General features: G+C 44.4%; 1 protein-coding gene across 1 annotated transcript in view; it reads left to right on the top strand.

Moving 5' to 3' along the window:
• LOC140399626 (probable N-acetyltransferase 14) overlaps window positions 1-19,317 on the top strand; it is a 99,013-nt gene that overhangs the window by 71,528 nt on the left and 8,168 nt on the right. The window contains exon 2 of the mRNA XM_072489163.1: window positions 17,970-18,090. Coding sequence (XP_072345264.1) covers window positions 18,010-18,090 — 81 coding nt within the window. The 5' untranslated portion in view covers window positions 17,970-18,009. The remainder of the gene's footprint in view (window positions 1-17,969; window positions 18,091-19,317) is intronic.

Below are 19,317 nucleotides of genomic sequence, written 5' to 3' on the forward strand. Positions count from 1 at the left end.
CCCCTCGATTAGATTCCAGTCTGTAACTCACTCCCGGGAATCTGTTATTCTATACATAAACCACCCCGAACCCCTCGATTATATTCCAGTCTGTAACTCACTCCCGGGTATCTGTTATTCTATATAAAGCCATCCTGAACCCCTCGATTAGATTCCAGTCTGTAACTCACTCCCGGGTATCTGTTATTCTATATATAAACCACCCCAAACCCCTCGATTAGATTCCCGTCTGTAACTCACTCCCGGGTATCTGTTATTCTATATATAAACCACACTGAACCCCTCGATTAGATTCCAGTCTGCAACTCACACCCGGGTATCTGTTATTCTATTTATAAACCAACCTGAACACCCTCGATTAGATTCCAGTCTGTAACTCACTCCCGGGTATCTGTTATTCTATATATAAACCACCCCAAACCCCTCGATTAGATTCCAGTCTGTAACTCACTCCCGGGAATCTGTTATTCTATACATAAACCACCCCGAACCCCTCGATTATATTCCAGTCTGTAACTCACTCCCGGGTATCTGTTATTCTATATAAAGCCATCCTGAACCCCTCGATTAGATTCCAGTCTGTAACTCACTCCCGGTTATCGGTTATTCTATATATAAACCATCCCGAACCCCTCGATTAGATTCCAGTCCGTAACTCACTCCCGGGTATCTGTTATTCTCTATATATACCACCCCGAACCCCTCGATTAGATTCCTGTCTGTAACTCACTCCCGGGTATCTGTTATTCTATATATAAACCACCCCAAATCCCTCAATTAGATTCCAGTCTGTAACTCACTCCCGGGTATCTGTTATTCTATATATAGACCACCCCGAACCCCTCGATTAGATTCCAGTCTGTAACTCACTCCCGGGTATCTGTTATTCTATTTATAAACCACACTGAACCCCTCGATTAGATTCCAGTCTGTAACTCACTCCCGGGTATCTGTTATTCTCTATATAAACAACCCCGAACCCCTCGATTAGATTCCTGTCTGTAACTCACTCCCGGGTATCTGTTATTCTATATATAAACCACCCTGAACCCCTCGATTAGATTCCAGTCTGTAACTCACTCCCGGGTATCTGTTACTCTGTATATAAACCACCACGAACCCCTCGATTAGATTCCAGTGTGTAACTCACTCCCGGGTATCTGTTATTCTATATATAAACCACCCTGAACCCCTCGATTAGATTCCAGTCTGTAACTCACTCCCGGGTATCTGTTATTCTATATATAAACCATCCCGAACCCCTCGATTAGATTCCAGTCTGCAACTCACTCCCGGGTATCTGTTATTCTATATATAAACCACCCTGAACCCCTCAATTAGATTCCAGTCTGTAACTCACTCCCGGGTATCTGTTATTCTATATATAAACCATCCCGAACCCCTCGATTAGATTCCAGTCTGCAACTCACTCCCGGGTATCTGTTATTCTATATATAAACCACCCTGAACCCCTCAATTAGATTCCAGTCTGTAACTCACTCCCGGGTATCTGTTATTCAATATATAAACCACCCCGAACTCCTCGATTAGATTCCAGTCTGTAACTCACTCCCAGGTATCTGTTATTCTATATATAAACAACCCCGAACCCCTCGATTAGATTCCAGTCTGTAACTCACTCCCGGGTATCTGTTATTCTATATATAAACCACCCTGAACCCCTCGATTAGATTCCAGTCTGTAACTCACTCCCGGGTGTCTGTTATTCTATATATAAACCACCCTGAACCCCTCGATTAGATTCCAGTCTGTAACTCACTCCCGGGTATCTGTTATTCTATATATAAACCACCCTGAACCCCTCGATTAGATTCCAGTCTGTAACTCACTCCCGAGTATCTGTTATTCTATATATAAACCATCCCGAGCCCCTCGATTAGATTCCAGTCTGTAACTCACTCCCGGGTATCTGTTATTCTATATATAAACCATCCCGAACCCCTCAATTAGATTCCAGTCTGTAACTCACTCCCGAGTATCTGTTATTCTATATATAAACCATCCCGAACCCCTCGATTAGATTCCAGTCTGTAACTCACTCCCGGGAATCTGTTATTCTATAAATAAACCACCCCGAACCCCTCGATTAGATTCCAGTGTGTAACTCACACCCGAGTATCTGTTATTCTTTGTAAAGCCATCCTGAACCCCTCGATTAGATTCCAGTCTGTAACTCACTCCCGAGTATCTGTTATTCTATATATAAACCACCCCGAACCCCTCGATTAGATTCCAGTCTGTAACTCACTCCCGGGTATCTGTTATTCTATATATAAACCACCCCGAACCCCTCGATTAGATTCCTGTATGTAACTCACTCCCGAGTATCTGTTATTCTATATATAAACCACCCCGAACCCCTCGATTAGATTCCAGTCTGTAACTCACTCCCGGGTATCTGTTATTCTATATATAAACCACCCCAAATCCCTCGATTAGATTCCAGTCTGTAACTCAGACCCGGGTATCTGTTATTCTATATATAAACCACCCTGAACCCCTCGATTAGATTCCAGTCTGTAACTCACTCCCGGGTATCTGTTATGCTATATATAAACAACCCTGAATCCCTCGATTAGATTCCAGTCTGTAACTTACTCCCGGGTATCTGTTATTCTAGAAATAAACTATTCTGAACCCCTCGATTAGATTCCAGTCTGTAGCTCACTCCCGGGTATCTGTTATTCTATATATAGACCATCCTGCACCCCTCGATTAGATTCCAGTCTGTAACTTTCTCCCGGGTATCTGTTATTCTATATATAAACCACCCTGAACCCCTCGATTAGATTCCAGTCTGTAACTCACTCCCGGGTATCTGTTATTCTATATAAAACCATCCTGAACCCCTCGATTAGATTCCAGTCTGTAACTCACTCCCGGGTGTCTGTTATTCTATATATAAACCACCCTTAACCCCTCGATTAGATTCCAGTCTGTAACTCACTCCCGGGTATCTGTTATTCTATATCTAAACCACCCCGAACCCCTCGATTAGATTCCAGTCTGTAACTCACTCCCGGGTACCTGTTATTCTATATATAAACTATCCTGAACCCCTCGATTAGATTCCAGTCTGTAACTCACTCCCGGGTATCTGTTATTCTATATATAAACCACCCCGAACCCCTCGATTAGATTCCAGTCTGTAACTCACTCCCGGGTCTCTGTTATTCTATATATAAACAACCATGAACCCCTCGATCAGATTCCAGTCTGTAACTCACTCCCGGGTCTCTGTTATTCTATATATAAACAACCATGAACCCCTCGATTAGATTCCGGTCAGTAACTCACTCCCGGGTATCTGTTATTCTATATATAAACCACCCTGAACCCCTCGATTAGATTCCAGTCTGTAACTCACTCCCGGGTATCTGTTATTCTATATATAAACCACCCTGAACCCCTCGATTAGATTCCAGTCTGTAACTCACTCCCGGGTATCTGTTATTCTATATATAAACCACCCCGAACCCCTCGATTAGATTCCAGTCTGTAACTCACTCCCGGGTATCTGTTATTCTATATATAAACCACCCCGAACCCCTCGATTAGATTCCAGTCTGTAACTCACTCCCGGGTATCTGTTATTCTGTATATAAACCACCCCAAATCCCTCGATTAGATTCCAGTCTGTAACTCACTCCCGGGTATCTGTAATTCTATATATAAACCACCCTGAACCCCTCGATTAGATTCCGGTCAGTAACTCACTCCCGGGTATCTGTTATTCTATATATAAACCACCCTGAACCCCTCGATTAGATTCCAGTCTGTAACTCACTCCCGGGTATCTGTTATTCTATAGAAACCACCCCAAATCCCTCGATTAGATTCCAGTCTGTAACTCACTCCCGGGTATCTGTAATTCTATATATAAACCACCCTGAACCCCTCGATTAGATTCCAGTCTGTAACTCACTCCCGGGTCGCTGTTATTCGATATATAAACCACCCTGAACCCCTCGATTAGATTCCAGTCTGTAACTCACTCCCGGGTATCTGTTATTCTATATATAAACCACCCCAAATCCCTCGATTATATTCCAGTCTGTAACTCACTCCCGGGTATCTGTAATTCTATATATAAACCACCCTGAACCCCTCGATTAGATTCCAGTCTGTAACTCACTCCCGGGTATCTGTTATTCGATATATAAACCACCCCAAATCCCTCGATTAGATTCCAGTCTGTAACTCACTCCCGGGTATCTGTTATTCTATATATAGACCATCCTGAACCCCTCGATTTGATTCCAGTCTGTAACTCACTCCCGGGTATCTGTTATTCTATATATAAACCACCCCGAACCCCTCGATTAGATTCCAGTCTGTAACTCACTCCCGGGTATCTGTTATTCTATATATAAACTATCCTGAACCCCTCGATTAGATTCCAGTCTGTAACTCACTCCCGGGTATCTGTTATTCTATGTATAACCCACCCCGAACCCCTCGATTAGATTCCAGTCTGTAACTCACTCCCGGGTATCTGTTACTCTATATATAAACCACCCTGAACCCCTCGATTAGATTCCAGTCTGTAACTCACTCCCGGGTATCTGTTATTCTATATATAACCCACCCCGAACCCCTCGATTAGATTCCAGTCTGTAACTCTCTCCCGGGTATCTGTAATTCTATATATAACCCACCCCGAACCCCTCGATTAGATTCCAGTCTGTAACTCACTCCCGGGTATCTGTTATTCTATATATAAACCACCCTGAACCCCTCGATTAGATTCCAGTCTGTAACTCACTCCCGGGTATCTGTTATTCTATATATAAACCACCCCGAACCCCTCGATTAGATTCCAGTCTGTAACTCACTCCCGGGTATCTGTTATTCTATATATAAACCATCCCGAACCCCTCAATTAGATTCCAGTCGGTAACTCACTCCCGAGTACCTGTTATTCTATATATAAACCACCCCAAACCCCTCGATTAGATTCCAGTCTGTAACTCACTCCCGGGTCTCTGTTATTCTATATATAAACCACCCCGAACCCCTCGATTAGATTCCAGTCTGTAACTCACTCCCGGGAATCTGTTATTCTATACATAAACCACCCCGAACCCCTCGATTATATTCCAGTCTGTAACTCACTCCCGGGTATCTGTTATTCTATATAAAGCCATCCTGAACCCCTCGATTAGATTCCAGTCTGTAACTCACTCCCGGTTATCGGTTATTCTATATATAAACCACCCCAAACCCCTCGATTAGATTCCCGTCTGTAACTCACTCCCGGGTATCTGTTATTCTATATATAAACCACACTGAACCCCTCGATTAGATTCCAGTCTGCAACTCACACCCGGGTATCTGTTATTCTATTTATAAACCAACCTGAACACCCTCGATTAGATTCCAGTCTGTAACTCACTCCCGGGTATCTGTTATTCTATATATAAACCACCCCAAACCCCTCGATTAGATTCCAGTCTGTAACTCACTCCCGGGAATCTGTTATTCTATACATAAACCACCCCGAACCCCTCGATTATATTCCAGTCTGTAACTCACTCCCGGGTATCTGTTATTCTATATAAAGCCATCCTGAACCCCTCGATTAGATTCCAGTCTGTAACTCACTCCCGGTTATCGGTTATTCTATATATAAACCATCCCGAACCCCTCGATTAGATTCCAGTCTGTAACTCACACCCGGGTATCTGTTATTCTATATATAAACCACCCCAAACCCCTCGATTAGATTCCGGTCTGTAACTCACTCCCGGGTATCTGTTATTCTACATATAAACCACCCTGAACCCCTCGATTAGATTCCAGTCCGTAACTCACTCCCGGGTATCTGTTATTCTCTATATATACCACCCCGAACCCCTCGATTAGATTCCTGTCTGTAACTCACTCCCGGGTATCTGTTATTCTATATATAAACCACCCCAAATCCCTCAATTAGATTCCAGTCTGTAACTCACTCCCGGGTATCTGTTATTCTATATATAAACCACCCTGAACCCCTTGATTAGATTCCAGTCTGTAACTCACTCCCGGGTATCTGTTATTCTATATATAGACCATCCCGAACTCCTCGATTAGATTCCAGTCTGTAACTCACTCCCGGGTATCTGTTATTCTATATATAGACCATCCCGAACTCCTCGATTAGATTCCAGTCTGTAACTCACTCCCGGGTATCTGTTATTCTATATATAAACAACCCCGAACCCCTCGATTAGATTCCTGTCTGTAACTCACTCCCGGGTATCTGTTATTCTCTATATAAACAACCCCGAACCCCTCGATTAGATTCCTGTCTGTAACTCACTCCCGGGTATCTGTTATTCTATATATAAACCACCCCGAACCCCTCGATTAGATTCCAGTCTGTAACTCACTCCCGGGTATCTGTTATTCTATATATAAACCACCCTGAACCCCTCGATTAGATTCCAGTCTGTAACTCACTCCCGGGTATCTTTTATTCTATATATAAACCACCCCGAACCCCTCGATTAGATTCCAGTCTGTAACTCACTCCCGGGTATCTGTTATTCTATATATAAACCACCCCGAACCTCGATTAGATTCCAGTCTGTAACTCACTCCCGGGTATCTGTTATTCTATATATAACCCACCCCGAACCCCTCGATTAGATTCCAGTCTGTAACTCACTCCCGGGTATCTGTTATTCTATTGATAAACCACCCCAAATCCCTCGATTAGATTCCAGCCTGTAACTCACTCCCGGGTATCTGTTATTCTATATATAAACCATCCTCAACCCCTCGATTAGATTCCAGTCTGTAACTCACTCCCGGGTATCTGTTATTCTATTGATAAACCACCCCAAATCCCTCAATTAGATTCCAGTCTGTAACTCACTCCCGGGTATCTGGTATTCTATATATAAACCACCCCGAACCCCTCGATTAGATTCCAGTCTGTAACTCACTCCCGGGTATCTGTTATTCTATATATAAACCACCCCGAACCCCTCGATTAGATTCCAGTCTGTAACTCACACCCGGGTATCTGTTATTCTATTGATAAACCACTCTGAACCCCTCGATTAGATTCCAGTCTGAAACTCACTCCCGGGTATCTGTTATTCTATATATAAACCACCCCGAACCCCTCGATTAGATTCCAGTCTGTAACTCACTCCCGGGTATCTGTTATTCTATATATAAACCAGCCTGAACCCCTCGATTAGATTCCAGTCTGTAACTCACTCCCGGGTATCTGTTATTCTTTATATAAACCACCCCGAACCCCTCGATTAGATTCACGTCTGTAACTCACTCCCGGGTATCTGTTATTCTATATATAAACCACCCTGAACCCCTCGATTAGATTCCAGTCTGAAACTCACTCCCGGGTATCTGTTATTCTATATATAAACCACCCTGAACCCCTCGATTAGATTCCAGTCTGTAACTCACTCCCGGGTATCTGTTACTCTGTATATAAACCACCCCGAACCCCTCGATTAGATTCCAGTCTGTAACTCACTCCCGGGTATCTGTTATTCTATATATAAACCACCCTGAACCCCTCGATTAGATTCCAGTCTGTAACTCACTCCCGGGTATCTGTTATTCTATATATAAACCATCCCGAACCCCTCGATTAGATTCCAGTCTGCAACTCACTCCCGGGTATCTGTTATTCTATATATAAACCACCCTGAACCCCTCAATTAGATTCCAGTCTGTAACTCACTCCCGGGTATCTGTTATTCTATATATAAACCATCGCGAACCCCTCGATTAGATTCCAGTCTGCAACTCACTCCCGGGTATCTGTTATTCTATATATAAACCACCCTGAACCCCTCAATTAGATTCCAGTCTGTAACTCACTCCCGGGTATCTGTTATTCAATATATAAACCACCCCGAACTCCTCGATTAGATTCCAGTCTGTAACTCACTCCCAGGTATCTGTTATTCTATATATAAACAACCCCGAACCCCTCGATTAGATTCCAGTCTGTAACTCACTCCCGGGTATCTGTTATTCTATATATAAACCACCCTGAACCCCTCGATTAGATTCCAGTCTGTAACTCACTCCCGGGTGTCTGTTATTCTATATATAAACCACCCTGAACCCCTCGATTAGATTCCAGTCTGTAACTCACTCCCGGGTATCTGTTATTCTATATATAAACCACCCTGAACCCCTCGATTAGATTCCAGTCTGTAACTCACTCCCGAGTATCTGTTATTCTATATATAAACCATCCCGAGCCCCTCGATTAGATTCCAGTCTGTAACTCACTCCCGGGTATCTGTTATTCTATATATAAACCATCCCGAACCCCTCAATTAGATTCCAGTCTGTAACTCACTCCCGAGTATCTGTTATTCTATATATAAACCATCCCGAACCCCTCGATTAGATTCCAGTCTGTAACTCACTCCCGGGAATCTGTTATTCTATAAATAAACCACCCCGAACCCCTCGATTAGATTCCAGTGTGTAACTCACACCCGAGTATCTGTTATTCTATGTAAAGCCATCCTGAACCCCTCGATTAGATTCCAGTCTGTAACTCACTCCCGAGTATCTGTTATTCTATATATAAACCACCCCGAACCCCTCGATTAGATTCCAGTCTGTAACTCACTCCCGGGTATCTGTTATTCTATATATAAACCACCCCGAACCCCTCGATTAGATTCCAGTCTGTAACTCACTCCCGGGTATCGGTTATTCTATATATAAACCATCCCGAGCCCCTCGATTAGATTCCAGTCTGTAACTCACTCCCGGGTATCTGTTATTCTCTATATAAACCACCCCGAACCCCTCGATTAGATTCCTGTATGTAACTCACTCCCGAGTATCTGTTATTCTATATATAAACCACCCCGAACCCCTCGATTAGATTCCAGTCTGTAACTCACTCCCGGGTATCTGTTATTCTATATATAAACCACCCCAAATCCCTCGATTAGATTCCAGTCTGTAACTCAGACCCGGGTATCTGTTATTCTATATATAAACCACCCTGAACCCCTCGATTAGATTCCAGTCTGTAACTCACTCCCGGGTATCTGTTATGCTATATATAAACAACCCTGAATCCCTCGATTAGATTCCAGTCTGTAACTTACTCCCGGGTATCTGTTATTCTAGAAATAAACTATTCTGAACCCCTCGATTAGATTCCAGTCTGTAGCTCACTCCCGGGTATCTGTTATTCTATATATAGACCATCCTGCACCCCTCGATTAGATTCCAGTCTGTAATTTTCTCCCGGGTATCTGTTATTCTATATATAAACCACCCTGAACCCCTCGATTAGATTCCAGTCTGTAACTCACTCCCGGGTATCTGTTATTCTATATAAAACCATCCTGAACCCCTCGATTAGATTCCAGTCTGTAACTCACTCCCGGGTGTCTGTTATTCTATATATAAACCACCCTTAACCCCTCGATTAGATTCCAGTCTGTAACTCACTCCCGGGTATCTGTTATTCTATATCTAAACCACCCCGAACCCCTCGATTAGATTCCAGTCTGTAACTCACTCCCGGGTACCTGTTATTCTATATATAAACTATCCTGAACCCCTCGATTAGATTCCAGTCTGTAACTCACTCCCGGGTATCTGTTATTCTATATATAAACCACCCCGAACCCCTCGATTAGATTCCAGTCTGTAACTCACTCCCGGGTCTCTGTTATTCTATATATAAACAACCATGAACCCCTCGATCAGATTCCAGTCTGTAACTCACTCCCGGGTCTCTGTTATTCTATATATAAACAACCATGAACCCCTCGATTAGATTCCAGTCTGTAACTCACTCCCGGGTATCTGTTATTCTATATAAAAACCACCCCGAACCCCTCGATTAGATTCCAGTCTGTTCCTCACTCCCGGGTATCTGTTATTCTATATATAAACCACCCCGAACCCCTCGATTAGATTCCAGCGTGTAACTCACTCCCGGGTATCTGTTATTCTATATATAAACCACCCCGAACCCCTCGATTAGATTCCGGTCAGTAACTCACTCCCGGGTATCTGTTATTCTATATATAAATCACCCTGAACCCCTCGATTAGATTCCAGTCTGTAACTCACTCCCGGGTATCTGTTATTCTATATATAAACCACCCTGAACCCCTCGATTAGATTCCAGTCTGTAACTCACTCCCGGGTATCTGTTATTCTATATATAAACCACCCCAAATCCCTCGATTAGATTCCAGTCTGTAACTCACTCCCGGGTATCTGTAATTCTATATATAAACCACCCTGAACCCCTCGATTAGATTCCGGTCAGTAACTCACTCCCGGGTATCTGTTATTCTATATATAAACCACCCTGAACCCCTCGATTAGATTCCAGTCTGTAACTCACTCCCGGGTATCTGTTATTCTATATATAAACCACCCCAAATCCCTCGATTAGATTCCAGTCTGTAACTCACTCCCGGGTATCTGTAATTCCATATATAAACCACCCTGAACCCCTCGATTAGATTCCAGTCTGTAACTCACTCCCGGGTATCTGTTATTCGATATATAAACCACCCCAAATCCCTCGATTAGATTCCAGTCTGTAACTCACTCCCGGGTATCTGTTATTCTATATATAGACCATCCTGAACCCCTCGATTTGATTCCAGTCTGTAACTCACTCCCGGGTATCTGTTATTCTATATATAAACCACCCTGAACCCCTCGATTAGATTCCAGTCTGTAACGCACTCCCGGGTATCTGTTATTCTGTATATAAACCACCCCGAACCCCTCGATTAGATTCCAGTCTGTAACTCACTCCCGGGTATCTGTTATTCTATGTATAAACCATCCCGAACCCCTCGATTAGATTCGAGTCTGTAACTCACTCCCGGTCATCTGTTATTCTATATATAAACCATCCTGAACCCCTCGATTAGATTCCAGTCTGTAACTCACTCCCGGGTATCTGTTATTCTATATATAAACCACCCTGAATCCCTCGATTAGATTCCAGTCTGTAACTCACTCCCGGGCATCTGTTATTCTATATATAAACCACCCCGAACCCCTCGATTAGATTCCAGTCTGTAACTCACTCCCGGGTATCTGTTATTCTATTTATAAACCACCCCGAACCCCTCGATTAGATTCCAGTCTGTAACTCACTCCCGGGTATCTGTTATTCTATATATAAACCACCCTGAACCCCTCGATTAGATTCCAGTCTGAAACTCACTCCCGGGTATCTGTTATTCTGTATATAAAGCCATCCTGAACCCATCGATTAAATTCCAGTCTGTAACTCACTCCCGGGTATCGGTTATTCTATATATAAACCATCCCGAGCCCCTCGATTAGATTCCAGTCTGTAACTCAGACCCGGGTATCTGTTATTCTATATATAAACCACCCTGAACCCCTCGATTAGATTCCAGTCTGTAACTCACTCCCGGGTATCTGTTATGCTATATATAAACAACCCTGAATCCCTCGATTAGATTCCAGTCTGTAACTTACTCCCGGGTATCTGTTATTCTAGAAATAAACTATTCTGAACCCCTCGATTAGATTCCAGTCTGTAACTCACTCCCGGGTATCTGTTATTCTATATATAAACCACCCCGAACCCCTCGATTAGATTCCAGTCTGTAACTCACTCCCGGGTATCTGTTATTCTATATATAGACCATCCTGCACCCCTCGATTAGATTCCAGTCTGTAACTTTCTCCCGGGTATCTGTTATTCTATATATAAACCACCCTGAACCCCTCGATTAGATTCCAGTCTGTAACTCACCCCCGGGTATCTGTCATTCTATATATAACCCACCCCGAACCCCTCGATTAGATTCCAGTCTGTAACTCACTCCCGGGTATCTGTTATTCTATATATAAACCACCCTGAACCCCTCGATTAGATTCCAGTCTGTAACTCACTCCCGGGTATCTGTTATTCTATATAAAACCATCCTGAACCCCTCGATTAGATTCCAGTCTGTAACTCACTCCCGGGTATCGGTTATTCTATATATAAACCATCCCGAACCCCTCGATTAGATTCCAGTCTGTAACTCACTCCCGGGTATCTGTTATTCTATATATAAACCATCCCGAACCCCTCGATTAGATTCTAGTCTGTAACTCACTCCCGGGTATCTGTTATTCTATATAAAACCATCCTGAACCCCTCGATTAGATTCCAGTCTGGAACTCACTCCCGGGTATCGGTTATTCTATATATAAACCATCCCGAACCCCTCGATTAGATTCCAGTCTCTAACTCACTCCCGGGTATCTGTTATTCTATATATAAACCACCCCGAACCCCTTGATTAGATTCCAGTCTGTAACTCACTCCCGGGTATCTGTTATTCTATATATAAACCACCCCGAACCCCTCGATTAGATTCCAGTCTGTAACTCACTCCCGGGTACCTGTTATTCTATATATAAACTATCCTGAACCCCTCGATTAGATTCCAGTCTGTAACTCACTCCCGGGTATCTGTTATTCTATATATAAACCACCCCGAACCCCTCGATTAGATTCCAGTCTGTAACTCACTCCCGGGTATCTGTTATTCTATATATAAACCACCCCGAACCCCTCGATTAGATTCCAGTCTGTAACTCACTCCCGGGTACCTGTTATTCTATATATAAACTATCCTGAACCCCTCGATTAGATTCCAGTCTGTAACTCACTCCCGGGTATCTGTTATTCTATATATAAACCACCCCGAACCCCTCGATTAGATTCCAGTCTGTAACTCACTCCCGGGTATCTGTTATTCTATATATAAACCACCCCGAACCCCTCGATTAGATTCCAGTCTGTAACACTCTCCCGGGTCTCTGTTATTCTATATATAAACAACCATGAACCCCTCGATCAGATTCCAGTCTGTAACTCACTCCCGGGTATCTGTTATTCTATATAAAAACCACCCCGAACCCCTCGATTAGATTCCAGTCTGTTCCTCACTCCCGGGTATCTGTTATTCTATATATAAACCACCCCGAACCCCTCGATTAGATTCCAGCGTGTAACTCACTCCCGGGTATCTGTTATTCTGTATATAAACCACCCCGAACCCCTCGATTAGATTCCAGTCTGTAACTCACTCCCGGGTATCTGTTATTCTGTATATAAATCACCCCGAACACCTCGATTAGATTCCAGTCTGTAACTCACTCCCGGGTATCTGTTATTCTATATATAAACCACCCCAAAACCCTCGATTAGATTCCAGTCTGTAACTCACTCCCGGGTATCTGTAATTCTATATATAAACCACCCCAAATCCCTCGATTAGATTCCAGTCTGTAACTCACTCCCGGGTATCTGTAATTCTATATATAAACCACCCCGAACCCCTCGATTAGATTCCAGTCTGTAACTCACTCCCGGGTATCTGTTATTCTATATATAAACCACCCCAAATCCCTCGATTAGATTCCAGTCTGTAACTCACTCCCGGGTATCTGTTATTCTATATATAAACCACCCCAAATCCCTCGATTAGATTCCAGTCTGTAACTCACTCCCGGGTATCTGTAATTCTATATATAAACCACCCTGAACCCCTCGATTAGATTCCAGTCTGTAACTCACTCCCGGGTATCTGTTATTCTATATATAAACCACCCCAAATCCCTCGATTAGATTCCAGTCTGTAACTCACTCCCGGGTATCTGTTATTCTATATATAGACCATCCTGAACCCCTCGATTTGATTCCAGTCTGTAACTCACTCCCGGGTATCTGTTATTCTATATATAAACCACCCTGAACCCCTCGATTAGATTCCAGTCTGTAACGCACTCCCGGGTATCTGTTATTCTGTATATAAACCACCCCGAACCCCTCGATTAGATTCCAGTCTGTAACTCACTCCCGGGTATCTGTTATTCTATGTATAAACCATCCCGAACCCCTCGATTAGATACGAGTCTGTAACTCACTCCCGGGCATCTGTTATTCTATATATAAACCACCCCGAACCCCTCGATTAGATTCCAGTCTGTAACTCACTCCCGGGTATCTGTTATTCTATTTATAAACAACCCCGAACCCCTCGATTAGATTCCAGTGTGTAACTCACACCCGGGTATCTGTTATTCTATTTATAAACCAACCTGAACACCCTCGATTAGATTCCAGTCTGTAACTCACTCCCGGGTATCTGTTATTCTATATATAAACCACCCTGAACCCCTCAATTAGATTCCAGTCTGTAACTCACTCCCGGGTATCTGCTATTCTATATATAAACCATCCCGAACCCCTCGATTAGATTCCAGTCTGAAACTCACTCCCGGGTATCTGTTATTCTATATATAAACTATCCTGAACCCCTCGATTAGATTCCAGTCTGTAACTCACTCCCGGGTATCTGTTATTCTATATATAAACCACCCCGAACCCCTCGATTAGATTCCAGTCTGTAACTCACTCCCGGGTATCTGTTATTCTATATATAAACCACCCCGAACCCCTCGATTAGATTCCAGTCTGTAACTCACTCCCGGGTATCTGTTATTCTATATATAAACCACCCCGAACCCCTCGATTAGATTCCAGTCTGTAACTCACTCCCGGGTATCTGTTATTCTATATATAAACCACCCTGAACCCCTCGATTAGATTCCAGTCTGTAACTCACTCCCGGGTATCTGTTATTCTATATATAAACCACCCCGAACCCCTCGATTAGATTCCAGTCTGTAACTCACTCCCGGGTATCTTTTATTCTATATATAAACCACCCTGAACCCCTCGATTAGATTCCAGTCTGTAACGCACTCCCGGGTATCTGTTATTCTGTATATAAACCACCCCGAACCCCTCGATTAGATTCCAGTCTGTAACTCACTCCCGGGTATCTGTTATTCTATGTATAAACCATCCCGAACCCCTCGATTAGATTCCAGTCTGTAACTCACTCCCGGGTATCTGTTATTCTATATATAAACCACCCCGAACACCTCGATTAGATTCCAGTCTGTAACTCACCCTCAGGTATTTGTGATTCTATATATAAACCACCCCGAACCCCTCGATTAGATTCCAGTCTGTAACTCACTCCCGGGTATCTGTTATTCTATATATAAGCCACCCCGAACCCCTCGATTATATTCCAGTCTGTAACTCATTCCCGGGTATCTGTTATTCTATATATAAACCACCCCGAACCCCTCGATTAGATTCCAGTCTGCAACTCACTCCCGGGTATCTGTTATTCTATATATAAACCATCCTGAACCCCTCAATTAGATTCCAGTCTGTCACTCACTCCCGGGTATCTGTTATTCTATATATAAACCCCCCCGAACCCCTCGATTAGATTCCAGTCTGTAACTCACTCCCGGGTATCTGTTATTCTATATATAAACCATCCCGAACCCCTCGATTAGATTCCAGTCTGTAACTCACTCCCGGGTATCTGTTATTCTATATATAAACCACCCCGAACCCCTCGATTAGATTCCAGTCTGTAACTCACTCCCGGGTATCTGTTATTCTATATATAAACCATCCTGAACCCCTCGATTAGATTCCAGTCTGTAACTCACTCCCGGGTATCTGTTATTCTATATATAAACCCCCCCGTACCCCTCGATTAGATTCCAGTGTGTAACTCACTCCTGGGTATCTGTTATTCTATATATAAACCACCCCGAACCCCTCGATTAGATTCCAGTCTGTAACTCACTCCCGGGTATCTGTTATTCTATATATAAACCACCCCGAACCCCTCGATTAGATTCCAGTCTGTAACTCACTCCCGGGTATCTGTTATTCTATATATAAACTATCCTGAACCCCTCGATTAGATTCCAGTCTGTAACTCACTCCCGGGTATCTGTTATTCTATATATAAACCCCCCCGTACCCCTCAATTAGATTCCAGTCTGTAACTCACTCCCGGGTATCTGTTATTCTATATATAACCCACCCTGAACCCCTCGATTAGATTCCAGTCTGTAACTCACTCCCGGCTATCTGTTATTCTGTATATAAACCACCCCGAACCCTCGATTAGATTCCAGTCTGTAACTCACTCCCGGGTATCTGTTATTCTGTATATAAACCACCCCGAACCCTCGATTAGATTCCAGTCTGTAACTCACTCCCGGGTATCTGTTATTCTATATATAAACCATCCTGAACCCCTCGATTAGATTCCAGTCTGTAACTCACTCCCGGGTATCTGTTATTCTATATATAAATCACCCCGAACCCCTCGATTAGATTCCAGTCTGTAACTCACTCCCGGGTATCTGTTATTCTATATATAAACCACCCTGAACCCCTCGATTAGATTCCAGTCTGTAACTCACTCCCGGGTATCTGTTATTCTGTATATAAACCACCCCGAACTCCTCGATTAGATTCCAGTCTGTAACTCACTCCCGGGTATCTGTTATTCTATATATAAACCATCCCGAACCCCTCGATTAGATTCCAGTGTGTAACTCACTCCCGGGTATCTGTTATTCTATATATAAACCACCCCGAACCCCTCGATTAGATTCCAGTCTGTAACTCACTCCCGGGTATCTGTTATTCTATATATAAACCACCCTGAACCCCTCGATTTGATTCCAGTCTGTAACTCACTCCCGGGTATCTGTTATTCTATATATAAACCACCACAAACCCCTCGATTAGATTCCAGTCTGTAACTCACTCCCGGGTATCTGTTATTCTATATATAAACCACCCTGAATCCCTCGATTAGATTCCAGTCTGTAACTCACTCCCGGGTATCTGTTATTCTATATATAAACCACCCCGAACCCCTCGATTAGATTCCAGTCTGTAACTCACTCCCGGGTATCTGTTATTCTATATATAAACCACCCTGAATCCCTCGATTAGATTCCAGTCTGTAACTCACTCCCGGGTATCTGTTATTCTATATATAAACCACCCCGAACCCCTCGATTAGATTCCTGTCTGTAACTCACTCCCGGGTATCTGTTATTCTATATATAAACCACCCCGAACCCCTCGATTAGATTCCAGTCTGTAACTCTCTCCCGGGTATCTGTTATTCTATATATAAACCACCCTGAACCCCTCGATTAGATTCCAGTCTGTAACTCACTCCCGGGTATCTGTTATTCTATATATAAACCACCCCGAACCCCTCGATTAGATTCCAGTCTGTAACTCACTCCCGGGTATCTGTTATTCTATATATAAACCACCCTGAATCCCTCGATTAGATTCCAGTCTGTAACTCACTCCCGGGTATCTGGTATTCTATATATAAACCACCCCGAACCCCTCGATTAGATTCCAGTGTGTAACTCACTCCCGGGTATCTGTTATTCTATATATAAACCACCCTGAATCCCTCGATTAGATTCCAGTCTGTAACTCACTCCCGGGTATCTGTTATTCTATATATAAACCACCCCGAACCCCTCGATTAGATTCCAGTCTGTAACTCACTCCCGGGTATCTGTTATTCTATATATAAACCACCCCGAACCCCTCGATTAGCTTCCAGTCTGTAACTCACTCCCGGATATCTGTTATTCTATATATAAACCACCCTGAACCCCTCGATTAGATTCCAGTCTGTAACTCACTCCCGGGTATCTGTTATTCTATATATAAACCATCCTGAACCCCTCGATTATATTCCAGTCTGTAACTCACTCCCGGGTATCTGTTATTCTATATATAAACCACCCCGAACCCCTCGATTAGATTCCAGTCTGTAACTCACTCCCGGGTATCTGTTATTCTATATATAAACCACCCCGAACCCCTCGATTAGATTCCAGTCTGTAACTCACTCCCGGGTATCTGTTATTCTATATATAAACCACCCTGAACCCCTCGATTAGATTCCAGTCTGTAACTCACTCCCGGGTATCTGTTATTCTATATATAAACCACCCTGAACCCCTCGATTAGATTCCAGTCTGTAACTCACTCCCGGGTCTCTGTTATTTTCTGTTTGAAGCTCCGTAAGGCCACTCCCAGCACCATTTACGGCTGTCGCGATGCCCCCGCTGGAGAAGGATAAATTGATTTTTCGGGAAATGCTGGATAGCGAGCTGGAGATTGTGATGGAGATGCTGAAGGTGAGCGATTCTCCAGATCTCTGTGACACTGCGAGATCCAGCTCTGAGCTGAGTCGATAAATTCATAATACAGAACATGGAGAAGCCCCTCGAGCCTGTTACACAGGAACAGGAGGAGGCCCGTTCAGCCCCCTGCTCGAGCCTGTTACACAGGAACAGGAGGAGGCCCATTCAGCCCCCTGCTCGAGCCTGTTACACAGGAACAGGAGGAGGCCCATTCAGCCCCCTGCTCGAGCCTGTTACACAGGAACAGAAGGAGGCCCATTCAGCCCCCTGCTCGAGCCTGTTACACAGGAACAGGAGGAGGTCCATTCAGCCCCCTGCTCGAGCCTGTTCCACAGGAACAGGAGGAGGCCCGTTCAGCCCCCTGCTCGAGCCTGTTACACAGGAACAGGAGGAGGCCCGTTCAGCCCCCTGCTCGAGCCAGTGACACAGGAACAGGAAGAGACCCATTCAGCCCCCTCCTCGAGCCTGTTACACGGGAACAGGAGGAGGCCCATTCAGCCCCCTGCTCGAGCCAGTGACACAGGAACAGGAGGAGGCCCATTCATCCACCTCCTCGAGCCTGTTACACAGGAACAGGAGGAGGTCCATTCAGCCCCCTGCTCGAGCCTGTTACACAGGAACAGGAGGAGGCCCATTCAGCCCCTCGAGCCTGTTACACAGGAACAGGAGGAGGCCCATTCAGCCCCCTGCTCGAGCCAGTGACACAGGAACAGGAGGAGGCCCATTCATCCACCTCCTCGAGCCTGTTACACAGGAACAGGAGGAGGCCCATTCAGCCCCCTGCTCGAGCCTGTTACAGAGAACAGGAGGAGGCCCATTCAGCCCTCTCCTCGAGCCTGTTACAGAGAACAGGAGGAGGCCCCTTCTGCCCCCTCCTCGAGCCTGTTACACAGGAACAGGAGGAGGCCCATTCAGCCCCCTCCTCGAGCCTGTTACACAGGAACAGGAGGAGCTCCATTCAGCCCCCTCCTCGAACCTGTTACAGAGAACAGGAGGAGGCCCCTTCTGCCCCCTGCTCGAGCCTGTTACACAGGAACAGGAGGAGGCCCATTCAGCCCCCTCCTCGAGCCTGTTACACAGGAACAGGAGGAGGCCCATTCAGCCACCTCCTCGAGTCGGTTACACAGGAACAGGAGGAGGCCCATTCAGCCCCCTCCTCGAGTCTGTTACACAGGAACAGGAGGAGGCCCATTCAGCCCCCTCCTCGAGCCTGTTACACAG

This window comes from Scyliorhinus torazame, chromosome 23, assembly GCF_047496885.1.
Source record: "Scyliorhinus torazame isolate Kashiwa2021f chromosome 23, sScyTor2.1, whole genome shotgun sequence".
In the NCBI taxonomy this organism is placed as follows: Eukaryota; Metazoa; Chordata; class Chondrichthyes; order Carcharhiniformes; family Scyliorhinidae; genus Scyliorhinus; species Scyliorhinus torazame.